This window comes from Phalacrocorax aristotelis, chromosome 15, assembly GCF_949628215.1.
Source record: "Phalacrocorax aristotelis chromosome 15, bGulAri2.1, whole genome shotgun sequence".
NCBI lineage: Eukaryota > Metazoa > Chordata > Aves > Suliformes > Phalacrocoracidae > Phalacrocorax > Phalacrocorax aristotelis.
In genome coordinates, this window is record NC_134290.1 from 2,653,565 (window position 1) to 2,665,142 (window position 11,578).

Below are 11,578 nucleotides of genomic sequence, written 5' to 3' on the forward strand. Positions count from 1 at the left end.
TTGGGTGCTGGGTGAGGGTATCCCCCCCAATCCTGCCTGCCCTTGGTGCCCCCTGGGGCAAAAGCCGCTGATGGTGTTCATGGACCTCCCCCTCCACCTTGGCATGTCCCCCTCCAGCAGCCCTGCCGCCCCCCCCAGCACTGCCATGGCTCCTCCATCAGGATGCTCTGCCAGCAGGGCTGCCGGTGCCTCTGGGGTGCCTGGGGGAGGGTCTTGAGGGGTTACACGCAATACCTTCCCCCCCTGCCCGGGCGGGGAAATGATGCACCGGCCTGTCTGTTGTGGGGGAAGGTGTTGAGCTGGGTAATGTGCCCCCCACCAGTGCTGGGGTGATGGGGGGGTCCTGGGGTACCTGGTGGGTGATGCAGCCCCGGATGCAGCAACATCACCTTGTGCAGGGGCTGTGGCACCCGTCCCACCCAGGGGACCAATGAGGACTGCTCCCCCAGACCCCACGCAGGGCTGGGGGACAGGGTGGGCACTGGTGGGGAGCAGGGCAGTCCTGCCAGCATCTCTCAAGGTCTTGTCTTAAAGAAAAAAAAAAAACAGAAAGAAAAAAAGAAAAAAGGAAAAAAAAATGAAAGGGACCAGGTGACCGAACAGTAGGTAACTAAAAGGTTTTTTATTCACATTGAACAACAAGAGCCATTCACACTAACAGCCTCCGCAAGAGGCAGCGGGGACAGGAAACCCACGACGCTTTCAGAAAACAACTTTATTTTCCTTTCCTTTTCCATTCTCCTTCCTTTCCCCCCCCCCCACCCATATCCTCTCTCCCCCCTCCCCAGCGCCACCCCCTCCCACCTTCGAAATAGAAAAATTCGGAGCCTCCGATGACTAAAGTACAATAAATAATCAGTAAACACAAAAACATACTTTATTTGTTTCTCCTTTATACAAAATAAAGAAACTAGAAGCAAAAACTATAATACATCCTTAAACTGGCGGAGCCTCCGGGAAACACTGGGGTGGGACTCGGCGATGAGCCTCGGGTTTGATTTCTGCTGTTGTGGTGGTTGGTTTGGTTTTGTTCTGGGTGGGGATTTTTCTATTATTATTTTGTTTATAGTGGTGGTGGTGTATTTTTCCTCTTTCTGCCTCTTTCTGGTGTCTTTTCTGCCATGTGGGAGCCCAATCTCAGCCAGTCACTTGGGTAGCCCTGGGCCCGGCCCCCCGCTGCCCCCCCCCCACTACCCATCACCAAAAACCGGGTCCAAACCCACCTTCTCCTTGGGAATAAAATGGGAACAAGAAAAACAAAAACAGGGGCAGGGGAGGGGCTGGTGGGGGCTATTCCCCCTATTCTCCCCCCTCTTCCCTGCCACGTTGTGGTAAGGGATAATTAAAAAGGATGCTAATTAGCATGGGGGAGCCCTGCCCCAGCCGAGGGGGCCTGCGTCCAGGTGAGTTCAGCTTTGGTCCGAGAGGCGGTGGTCCCGCTGCTGGCGGGGGGGTTCTTCGGGGCTGGGCACCATTCATTGTCCCGCTCTCCCCCCCTCCTCCCCCCCCGGTGTTGGGGGGTAGATGCTGGGGGGCGGGGAGGTAGCAGGGTGGCCCCAAGGTCCCAGGGGGGCTCTGCAGTGATGGGGAGGGCAGGGCAGGGGGGATGCAGGGGTGTGTTTTGGCATCAGAGGGGGGTCTTTATCTGGCGATGGTGATGTGATGTGCCCTGGTCCGGGGCTGGGGGGGGACACGCGTGGGCTGCGGGAACGCGGGGGTGTTTTCCCCCTCCACACGCGCACGCGTGCCCGTGCCAGGCCTACCACACCGCCGCCTCGCTGAGCTCCGGGTTGGGGTGCGAGAGAGCCCCGCTGTAGCCGCTATTGCTGGACATGGAGAAGGGCGGGCTGGGCCCCCCGCTGAAGACCTCCCCCGGGATGGGGTGCAGCGACCCGGTCATCCCCGGCTCGGGGCTGGGGGTGTCGGGATGCGAGATCATATCCGTGTACCTTTGGTTTTCTGAGGAGTGGTGTCCGCTTAGGGGGGGCTCCAAGGGTCCCAGGGGTGTGGAGCCAGGTCCTGAGTTCTGAAGGTAGCTGGAGTCGGCCGGGGACTGGGCTTGGGAGGGCGGCCCATGGGGGAAAAAGTCATAGTTGCCTCCCGGTCCATAGTAGTCACCTTGGTAATCTGTGGGAGGGAGGAGAAAAAGATGGAGCTGGTCCCCAGGGGCCAAAAACCTTCCAAAATCCCCCACTCCCCATACCCAGCCCTATCTTCCCCCTCGGGCACAAGCATGACCTGGACCAGCGTGGCTATCCCCTCCAAAATACTCTCCTAGCTCCTGGGTTGTGGGGCCCAAAGAGCTGGCTGCAAATTTGAGCCCAACAAGAGAGTGAAATAAGCCCGTCTTATGGGCTGCGACACATCACCCTCTCCCTGCCTGGCCTGGAGGGAGGGAGGGGATGCAGGAGGGCCAGGAGCCTGGGGCTGGGGCAGCTGGGGTGGGGAGGGTGGGCTCAAATTCGTTCTTAGTTAACGGGGAAAAAAAAAATAATATACATATATAAAGGGAATGGGGAAAATGTGTATATATATAAAGGGAACGGGGAAAAAGTGTAAAGTGTATACATATATAAAATGAGGAGAAAAAATGGGGAAATAGATATATAAAATGGGGAAACATATATATTTATATATATAAACATATATTAAAAATATAAATACATATATGTAATGGGGGAATTATAGATGTTTAGCAGCTTGGAAGGGATCTAGAAACTAACTGCAGGGCAGCAAGGGGTGCCTGGAAAGCCCGTCGTCAGAGGGGAGGTTTTGAATATGCAGCTTTCGGGGGGGGGGGCGGCTCTGCACGAAGCGGGGAGAGAGGAGGGGCGGCGGGGCCGCCCCGCTGTGCCCATCCCGTCCCGTCGGGGCGGCGGGGGGGGGGGGACGGCCCGGCGGCGGTGACCTTCCATATGCTGCGGGCCCTGGAGGTAATTGGAACAAATGCGGCCTGAAAGGGGCACAAAAGCCCCGCAGCTGGGGCTTTGTTCCCGGGAGAGGGGCCGCCGCCACAATACCCGGGGCCGCGGGTGTGCGTGGACCTGTGTGCATACGGCAGTGCGTGTGGATGTGAGGACGCGTGTGTGCGTGGGGATGCACATCGGTGCGGCCGTGTGCGCCTTGCACAGCCATGGGTGTGCCCACGCGTGGGTGCACGCACGGATGCCTAGGCGTGCGTGGGGTGGGCTGGGGTGGTGCGGCGGCCGCGGGTGCATCCCCCTCACCGTCCCCTCGGGGCCCCCGAATGGGGACAAGGAGCCGTGGGGAACGGGAGAGGGTGGAGAGGAGGGAAAGGGGGAGCGGCTGGGGAAGGAAAAACCCTGGGGGAAGGAGGAAAGGGGGGGGAACAAAGAGAAAAGGGGAGAGGGAGGGAAGGAGCTGGGCGGGGGACGGGCAGGGTCCCCGCAGACGGTCCCTCACCTCCGTAGTACGTGTAGGGTGTCGAGCCGAGCATCTCGGACTCGTCGAGGCGGCCGCCGAGGGGCCGCATCCTGCGTGGGCTGCGGAAGAAGGCGTGCCGGCGAGCACCCAGCGCGCTCAGCTGCTTCATCCGCCGCTCCTTGGACCGCCGGTTCTGGAACCAGACCTACAGCCGGGCTGGTGTCAGCACGCACCGAGGATGGGGTACCGGGGACCCACCTCCCCGCCCAAGTTTGGCAGGGGTGGCTGGGGAAAGGGATGGAAATCTTGCACCCACCTGGGACGGGATGGGTTTTCCCACCTCTGGGTGGTTTTTAATGCTCCCCCCCCCCCCCCCCCGCCAATAGCCCGAGGAGGTGCATGGCAGGGGTGCACACACACAAAGTAACAAGGTTTATTAAAATCCTGGCCCCCTGCGTGCACCTCCCCGTGCGCACCCCCAGCCTGTCTGTCCCTGCAAGGGAGAGGGCAGCTGGAGGATATGGGAAGAAGTATTTTCCTTTATAAAGGGTGAAAGAAGGGAGGAAAAGAGGGAAGGAAGAGGGGGGTGAAGGAACTCTGGATCATGACAGAAGTAGGTGGAAAGTGGGGAGCCGGGAGGTGAGCGCCTGCTGTGGTGGGCAGGGAGTCAGAAGAAAAGCTGGCCAGTGTAGATGGAGATAAAAGGGAAGGGAAAGACGTGGCCGCCTCTCTATGGGGCATCGCCTCATTGGAACCACACGGCCTCAGCCCATGCACTGCTTGCCCCTGGCCTGATGGGGTGTCTAGATTATTGCCCCACTCCCCTCCCCCTGTCCCCCGGGGATGGGGCAGCTTGTAGGAGCACCGCACTCCTCCCGGGACTTCTGCTTCCCTCTGCCGGGAGCTGGGACGCTGGCAGCTCCGCTACAGGCGAAGCGGGAGAGTCCTCCCCTATTAATGCCTCTATTAAAGCCCATTAATCCCTACATTTCCGCAGGGATTTTCTTCACGGGGGCAGTGCGGTAAGAAAGTGCTGGGCTGCCTGCAGAGCGCAGCGGCTTCTCCTTGCTTTCACAAGGCCGGCGCATCCATCTCCCTGGCGCGCCGGGGGATCCTGCTCAGCCCAGGGGGAAGCTGTGCCACTGGCTTGGTGAGCAGCAGTGGAGGAGCCCAGCCAGCTCACGGTTCGGAGCTCATTTTCCTCTCTTCCCATGGGGTCAGTGCAGTAAAGCACAGGGTGGGGGATCCCCACTAACCCACGGGAGCACGGGGTGGGTGCAGGGCTGGGCCTGGGGTGACACTGGCAGGGGATGGATGAGGTTTGCTTGTCCTCATTTCCCCATAGCTTGTGGGAGCAGCCTCAGCGTCCCAACCCCTCTCCAGCACCTGGGGGAGACCGTCACAGCCTTGAACTGCCTGGGCTCCCACCAGCACCCCCTCTCCTTCCCTTCCCAGGTGGGTCCTTTCCCTGCCTCTGCTCCACAAGATGAAATCACAGGAACCTCTCCATGTGTGGCGGGAATGACGTCGCTGGCCAGCCCCATGACATCACGCTGGTGGGTGGTGGGGAGGGCCGCGGCGGGGCGGGGGGGCGAGCTGGGGCTGCCCTACCTGGATGACTCTCATGTTGAGGCCGGTCTCCTGGGCCAGCTGCTCTCGGATGTGGCGGGTGGGTTTGGGAGTGGCGGCGAAGGCAGCTTTGAGGGTCTCCAGCTGCTTGGCTTTAATGGTGGTGCGGGGCCCCCTCCGCTTGGTGCCCGAGTTCTGCTCCTCGTTCTCGTTGTTGGTGGTCTCCTTGTCCGAGGAGGTCGAGTTGTCCGTCTCCTTGGTGTCGTCCTGCATGGGGTCCTGGAGATCCGGGGACAAACTCCTGTCTGTACATGAGGACACTGTAAAGGAGACCCAGAGAGGAAAGGAGGGGGATGGGTGACTTAGAGGAGAGATCGACCCCCCCTCTCCTCTGCCCTCCCCAGCCCACCCGGCCTGGCTGCTTTCCAGGGGAGGGGTTGGGGGGGTGCTGGGGAGCGGCAAGGGGTGCAGATCGCCTCTGCTCCCCCGGTACCCCTAAAGCATCATCCCCCCAACATCACGCAGAGGTCCAGGCAAGCAATGCCCGATCCAGCCCTGTGCGCCCTGTCGTGCTGGCCGGGGGGGTGGAGCTGGGGTGAGGGCCATCCCCCAGACCCACCACAGCCGCCGGTGCTCCCCCTCGTCCCCCCCGCCATGTCTTTCACACCGGGAAGCAGGATCTGCTGCAGGGAAAAACGCAACTGGTTGCTCTGGGGGTTTGGGGGGGGTCTCCAGTCACTGCCTTGAGCCTGGCTCGTTCCCCCCCCCCGCCCCCAGCACTTCCCCCCTCAGGACCCTGACGCCAGCACCCTCCCCAAGGCCAAGCTCTACTCGCCTCGCTCACAGCAGCGGCCCCACTGACTGGCGTGGCAGGATCCGGCCCCGGGTGCTGGACGGAGAGAGAGCCCACGGAAGGGGGTGAGCACAGGCGCCTGGCATGGCTGGGACAGCAGGAGTGGGCCTGATCCTGCTGTCCTGACGCAGAGACAGCTTCCAAGGAAGTCAAATGGGAGCTTTGCCTCTGGGTGAAAGGAGGCGAAGGATCAGGCCCGCGGCGCGGGGGGACGGGGCACACTCGCAGGGGGGGCTCCGGGGCGTGGGGGGCTCCAGGGCCAGGCGCGGGGGGGGGGGGAGGTCCCACGTCCCCACCACCCCACATCCCCGCTGCCGTAGGGGCCGTGAGCGGGGCAGGAGCTGGGGGGCGTGGGGGGGTGCGGAGCGATGCGGCAGGGCTGCACCTCGGCCACCGCTCATCCCACGCCTGTCCGCGTCCTGCGTGTGTGTGTGTGGCGTATCACAGAGCCTTCCGCCCGGTTCGAAAGCTTTCACCCCAAATGCCTCCCTGCCCGCCCCCCCCCCCCGCCCCCCCCCCCCCCCGCGGATTAACCGGGGGGCTGGGCTGGCTGCGGGGTGCAGCCCCTCACCCCGTAAGGCGAAACCTCCGGCCCGGCCGGCGGGAGGTACCGGCAGCGGCCGGGCGCTGCCTGCTCCTGCCTGTGCGAGCGGCAGGGCTGCGTCCGCGGGCGGTGCGGCGGGCTGAGCCGCTCGTACCTGAGTTGAGGCTGCTTTCCTTCAAACTGGGAGAGTTCAAATAATCCTCTTTGCAAACAAATTTGTTTTCGTCTATGATATAGAGTTCCTCGCCCGTGGAGAGCTGTTTGTTGCAGACCATGCAGGTGAAACAGTTCAGGTGAAAGACTTTGTTCCGAGCTTTCCGGACGAGGTCGCTGGGGGAGATGCCTTGGGAACAGCCGGCGCATTTGGTACCAAACCTCCTGGAGAGGGGGAGAAAGGCGAGAGCTGGGACCCCCGGCGACGATGGGCTGAGGGGGAGCCTTTATACCGACCCTCTCCCCCCCCTCAAATCCGCGGGGAGCTCGATCCTCCAGCATCTCTCGCCGGGAGATTTGGGGGAGCAGGCGATTCGCACCCCCTGCCCCTTTAGGGGCGACGAGGAGGAAGAGAGCCTTCATCCCCACGTCGCTCGCAGGCGCAGGCTGGACTGCAGAGCACTCGGGTTTGGGGGGGGGGGGGTCCCCACACGGACACACACACACGCGCACACACACGGGCATCCTCGGCCGGATTGGGCCCCAGAAGGGGCGGAGGGGATTGGGGTCGGCGTGGGGGGCGGCGGGGTGTCCCCTCCGCGCTCCGCGGGAGGGAGATTTCGTTTTAACCGGCGCCCCCCGGGCGGGGAACGGGGGGGTGAAGGGATGGGTGTTGAAAATCCCGGGAAGAAAACGGGGCTAATTACGGGCAGAACGACGGAAAGAACGGAGCGGCGGGTGCGGGGGGCACCGCGCCCCCAGGACAACAACGGGCGGCGCAGGAGGGAGCTCCGCTCCCCGAAGCACCCCGGGGTCCCCAGCCCGGCGCCGGCACCGTCCCGCTCTCCGGGGCAGTGGGTGGAAATTTTTCCTGCTCGGGAAGAGCGCTTTGGAAATCTCCAATTTTCCTTCCCTTCGCTGGAAGGAGAACGGTTTTTTGGTTTTGTTTTTTGGTTGTTGTTCCCCCTCCCCCCCCCAGGAGATGCATTTTTTAAAAAATAAATTTCAGGGAATTCGAATCGGCTGGAAAGATCTCCTAAGGAGAAAAAAAAACCCAAAAGCAAAACAACAAAAAACCAAAACAAAACCCCACAAAACCCTCAAGAACCAACCAAAAAAAAACCCCGAAAATTCTCTGAAACCCCCAGACAAAAACGAAACAAACAAACAAAAAAAACCCACAGACAAAAGTGCCCCCAAAACCCAGGAGTGGGGGCTGCCGCTGCCGGGTCCCCGGGGGGGCCGGGCGCTGCCAGGCCCCGCCGTACCCACGCAGGGTCCCCCCCTTTTTTCTCGTCCGGTCGCGGCACAACTTCTGCCTCCCCCTCTGCTCCCCGTGACGTTGATGTAGTGAGAGCATTAGGAGTCATAAGTCATCGCCCCCCCCCCCCCATCCCGGCCCCTAATTTCCTCATCGGCACCTTATCGCGGTCATTAGGGGCGTTTAAGGAGCGGCGAAGCTCGGCCCCCCCACCGCCCCCCACCGGGACGAGGTTTTGGCGTCCGTTTTCACCGGGGCCTGAGGTCTCGGGAGGGGGGCGACGAGCTCCAGGCCTTCCCCGGGCGGGGGACACACGCACGCACGGCCGCCGCCGCGATGCCCACCCGGGCCTGCCGCGACGGGGCGGGCGGCGGCACCGGCGGAGCGGGGCCCGGTGCTGGTGGAAGCAAGGTCACGGGAAGACGGTGTAAGGGGGGGGGTGCACAGCCTCGGCGCCCCCACGCCGGGCTGCAGCAGCGGCCGTAGCGCAGCCGCCGGCCCCCCGCCAAACCTCCCCGGGGCTCCCCCGGCCCGGGGGGCTGCTTTCCCGCCGAGGCGGTGAGGCAGGGTCGGTGCGGCTCCCCGGCAGGGAGGGATGGGTGGAGAAGCGGGGAGCCCCCCAAGCTCCCCCAAAGCACCGGGGGAGACCCCAGAGAGGCACGGTGGGGCCGGGCGCGGTATGAACCCCCGCGCCCTCCCGTCCCCGTTGGCGGTATGTGTGTGTAGGGGGGGAGACTCACCTGAAAAAGTCATTTTTGCAGTAGAGTTTGCCTTCCCTGGAGAAGCATTTCTCGGTCAGGTTGCACTTGCACTCGCAGCACTGGACGCATTTGATGTGCCATGCCCTGTCCAAGACGTTTAGCAGGAACCGGTCCAAAATCGGCCTCTCGCAGCCCGCACAATGCACCATCATAACCTCCGCCGGGGGATGGAGACGAGCGAAGGAGAAGTCAGCCCCGCCGGCACACGGCGGCGGCTCAAAAATACAGGGGGAAAAATAATAATAATAAAAAATAAAATATAATAATAAAGAAAAGAATAATAATAAAATAGAATTTAACAAAAAATACAGAAGGGAATGATGAAAAATTCAGGGGAGGGGAGCGGAGCGGCGGTCAAGTTCTTCCCTCTCTTCTCTCCAGAGCTTCGGCGGCGGGAGGGAAAAAAAGATGCCCCCCCACAAAAAAAAAAAAGAATTCAAACCACCCCCGAGAAATAATAATATATATATATAAAAAAAACAAATTTCCCCCCCCCCCTCCAGGTCCCTCCGGAGCTCCCCGGGAACCGGCGGAGCGGCGGCCGCGCTGCTGGCGGACTCTGCGGCAGCGGGCGCGGCGGGAGGGGTGCATGAACCCCCCCCCTGCAGCCGGCGGCCCCGGTGCCTCGCTGTGCTCCGCCGCCGCCGCGCCGCCACTCTCATGCTGTCCCCATCGCCAGCTTTGTCCCCCGCCTTAGTAATTCGCGCATCCTTATTCAGATTTAGTGACGTCGAGACTCGCGTCGCCCCGGCTGCCACCAATGGGAGGGCGGTAACCATGGCAACCTCTTAATTTATAGCATATCTAAATTGGCTCCAGCCTTGTGCTTGGCACAGAGGGAAAAAAACAACGCGCCTCTATTGTTGAGGGTGGCTTGTACCTGTGCCGCGAAGTGAGTATGCACCTGGCTGGGGGGCCAAGGGGGGGCACGCTGCGCCTCCCCACCCCCTCCTTTTCCCACCACTTTTCCTTTTATTTTAATTGATTTCACTTAGGGAAGCTCGGGGAGGGGGTTGGGGAGGTCCCGAGCTGGGCTGGGGGAGAGCATCACCTGTTTTGGGGGTTGCTTTATTATCTTTAAATTTTCTTTTTTTTTTTTTTTTTTGCACGGGTTGGGGGGGAATATGCTTTTGTCTGGAAGAGCAACAAGCGGTAAAAGGAAGTAGGGGGGATTTTAGGGGAGGGGGAAGGCGGGGAGGGGGGTGCGGGGAGGGCCGGCTTCTTCGTGCAGCGTGGCGGGATGAAAACTTCCCCCGGCAGGGCGCTGCGCGGAGGTATGAGCTCCCCCCTCCCAGCCCCCCCTGACCCCCTCCGGCCCCCCAGCCTTTGTCCCCCGGACCTGCCGCCTTCCCGCCCCGTCCCAGCTCCCCGCTCCCTGCAAGCGGTCCCCGGGGGGCAAAGGGGGCAGGGGGCGGGTCGGGGGGGTCGGGGAGGGAAGGGGGGGGTCGGTGGGCCCTGCCTATCTCGGACATATTTTTTTTTCTTTTTAATTCCAGGTGCGGCGGAGCTGTAAGTCGCCGGCTGGCCGTGCGGGAGGGCCCCAGGGCACGATCGGACCTGGCGCTTGGGGTTTCGGGGTGGGGGGGTGACCCCGGGGTGTGGGGGGGTTCTGTCTGGGGCCGGGAGCCGCTGCCCCAGCCCGCAGCTCCCCGCCGGAGCGGCCCCGCCGCCGCTCCCTCCGTTACCTCGGGATCTGGGGAGGTGACGGGGAGGCCCTGGGGTCCGGCCGTGTAGGGAGGAGGAAGAAGGCGTCAGGGCAGGTGAAGGCCGGCTCTTCCTTCCCCTTTCCCGGCCGTTTGTTCAATCAAAACATCTAAATTTATATTTTAATTTTTTTTCTCTCTTTTTTTTCCCGGGGAAGAAGGGCTCGGTCAAAGCCCGCTCCGGCCCGGCAGCCGCCGAGCATCCCGCCGCCGGCTGCGCACCGGGGCGCGGAAACGCTCCTGGTATCGTCCGAAAAAAAAAAAAATCCCGCCGCCGCACAAGAACATCGGCGGGGAAGTGGAGGCGGTCTTGTGTGTGCCCTTGGGTAGGGGTGTTTGTGGCAAGAGCGGGAATCGAAATGAGAAAATACAGAGGGAAGAGATTAGGAAAAAGGAGAGAGAAGGAAGAGAGAAATAAAGAGAAAAAACACAGCAGGAAAGGGAGAAAACGTGTCCGGAAAAAAAAAAAAAATACAGCGAAGGGGCAATGAAAAGAGAGAGAGAAAGGGAGAGAGTGAAGAAAAAGAAATTAACGGAAACTCCAGAAGTCACTTCCAACCCCTACCATTCTGTGATTCTGTGAAAAAAATAGGAAAGAAGGAGAGACAGAGGAAAACCGAAATAAAACCGAAGAAAAAATAAGACAAGAAAAAAGAAGGAATTAGAGAAGGAATAAATTAAGAAAATAAAAAATAAAGAAAAATAAAGAAGGTTAAAAAAAAGAAGTCTGAGAAAATGGAGAGAAAAAGAAGGGAAGACGAAAAATGAACGGAGAAAAGAAATAGAAAGAAATAAATAACGGCGAGAATGGAAAAGAAAGGAAACGAAAAAGAAAACGTGAAAGAAAAGCGCCGGAGCGAGAGAACAAGGGAGAGGAGGGACGAAAAAGAAAACAAAGAGAGAAGGAAAAAAGGAAGGGAAGGGAGAAGGAAAGAAATACAAAAGGCAGCAAATTAAAAAGGGAAGAAACGGGCAAGAAAGGCGAAGGCAAAGGAGGAGGGAGCGGGCCGCCGGCCGATCGCTCACGTCGTGCTCCTGCGTGGGCTCTGCCCAAGTTTGCCGGGGGCTCCTTTGGCTTTTCTGGGGAATGCGGGAGCGGTGCGGAGCGGGGCCCTCTCGCTGCCCGGGGTGGGGGGGGGGGGGTGGGCTGGGTGAAGTCTGGGGGGATTTCCCGGCGGTGGAGCCCCGCTTGCGGATACCGCACGCTTTTGCTTCCCACGGAGAAACGCGGGTGCGGGCGGCGGCTCGGGCAGCCCCGCTAAATCCCAACGGCGAGGCAGGGAGCGGCGTGGGGCTGCGTGGGCGTGGGGCAGCGCCGCTCCCACGCCGCAACGTGCCCATAGGGATAAT

General features: G+C 60.9%; 1 protein-coding gene across 1 annotated transcript; it reads right to left on the reverse strand.

Moving 5' to 3' along the window:
- Window positions 1-810: 810 nt before the first annotated feature.
- LHX5 (LIM homeobox 5) lies at window positions 811-9,173 on the reverse strand. The gene is made up of 5 exons (XM_075110037.1): window positions 8,505-9,173; window positions 6,505-6,728; window positions 4,996-5,273; window positions 3,424-3,589; window positions 811-2,127 (listed from the first exon to the last, which is right to left on the reverse strand). Exons 1-5 carry the CDS (start codon window positions 8,675-8,677, stop codon window positions 1,760-1,762), a joined length of 1,209 nt encoding a protein of 402 aa, XP_074966138.1. The 5' UTR covers window positions 8,678-9,173; the 3' UTR covers window positions 811-1,759.
- Between the last annotated feature and the right edge of the window lie 2,405 nt (window positions 9,174-11,578).

Bases quoted from the DNA above. Each gene is read 5' to 3' on its own strand.
- LHX5 (XM_075110037.1), bottom strand. From the start codon at position 8,677: ATGATGGTGCATTGTGCGGGCTGCGAGAGGCCGATTTTGGACCGGTTC. The intron at 3,590-4,995 runs GTAGGGCAGCCC...GCCCGGCTGTAG, and splicing joins TCAACATGAGAGTCATCCAG to GTCTGGTTCCAGAACCGGCG. The intron at 2,128-3,423 runs GTGAGGGACCGT...TCCCTCCCACAG, and splicing joins ACCCTACACGTACTACGGAG to ATTACCAAGGTGACTACTAT.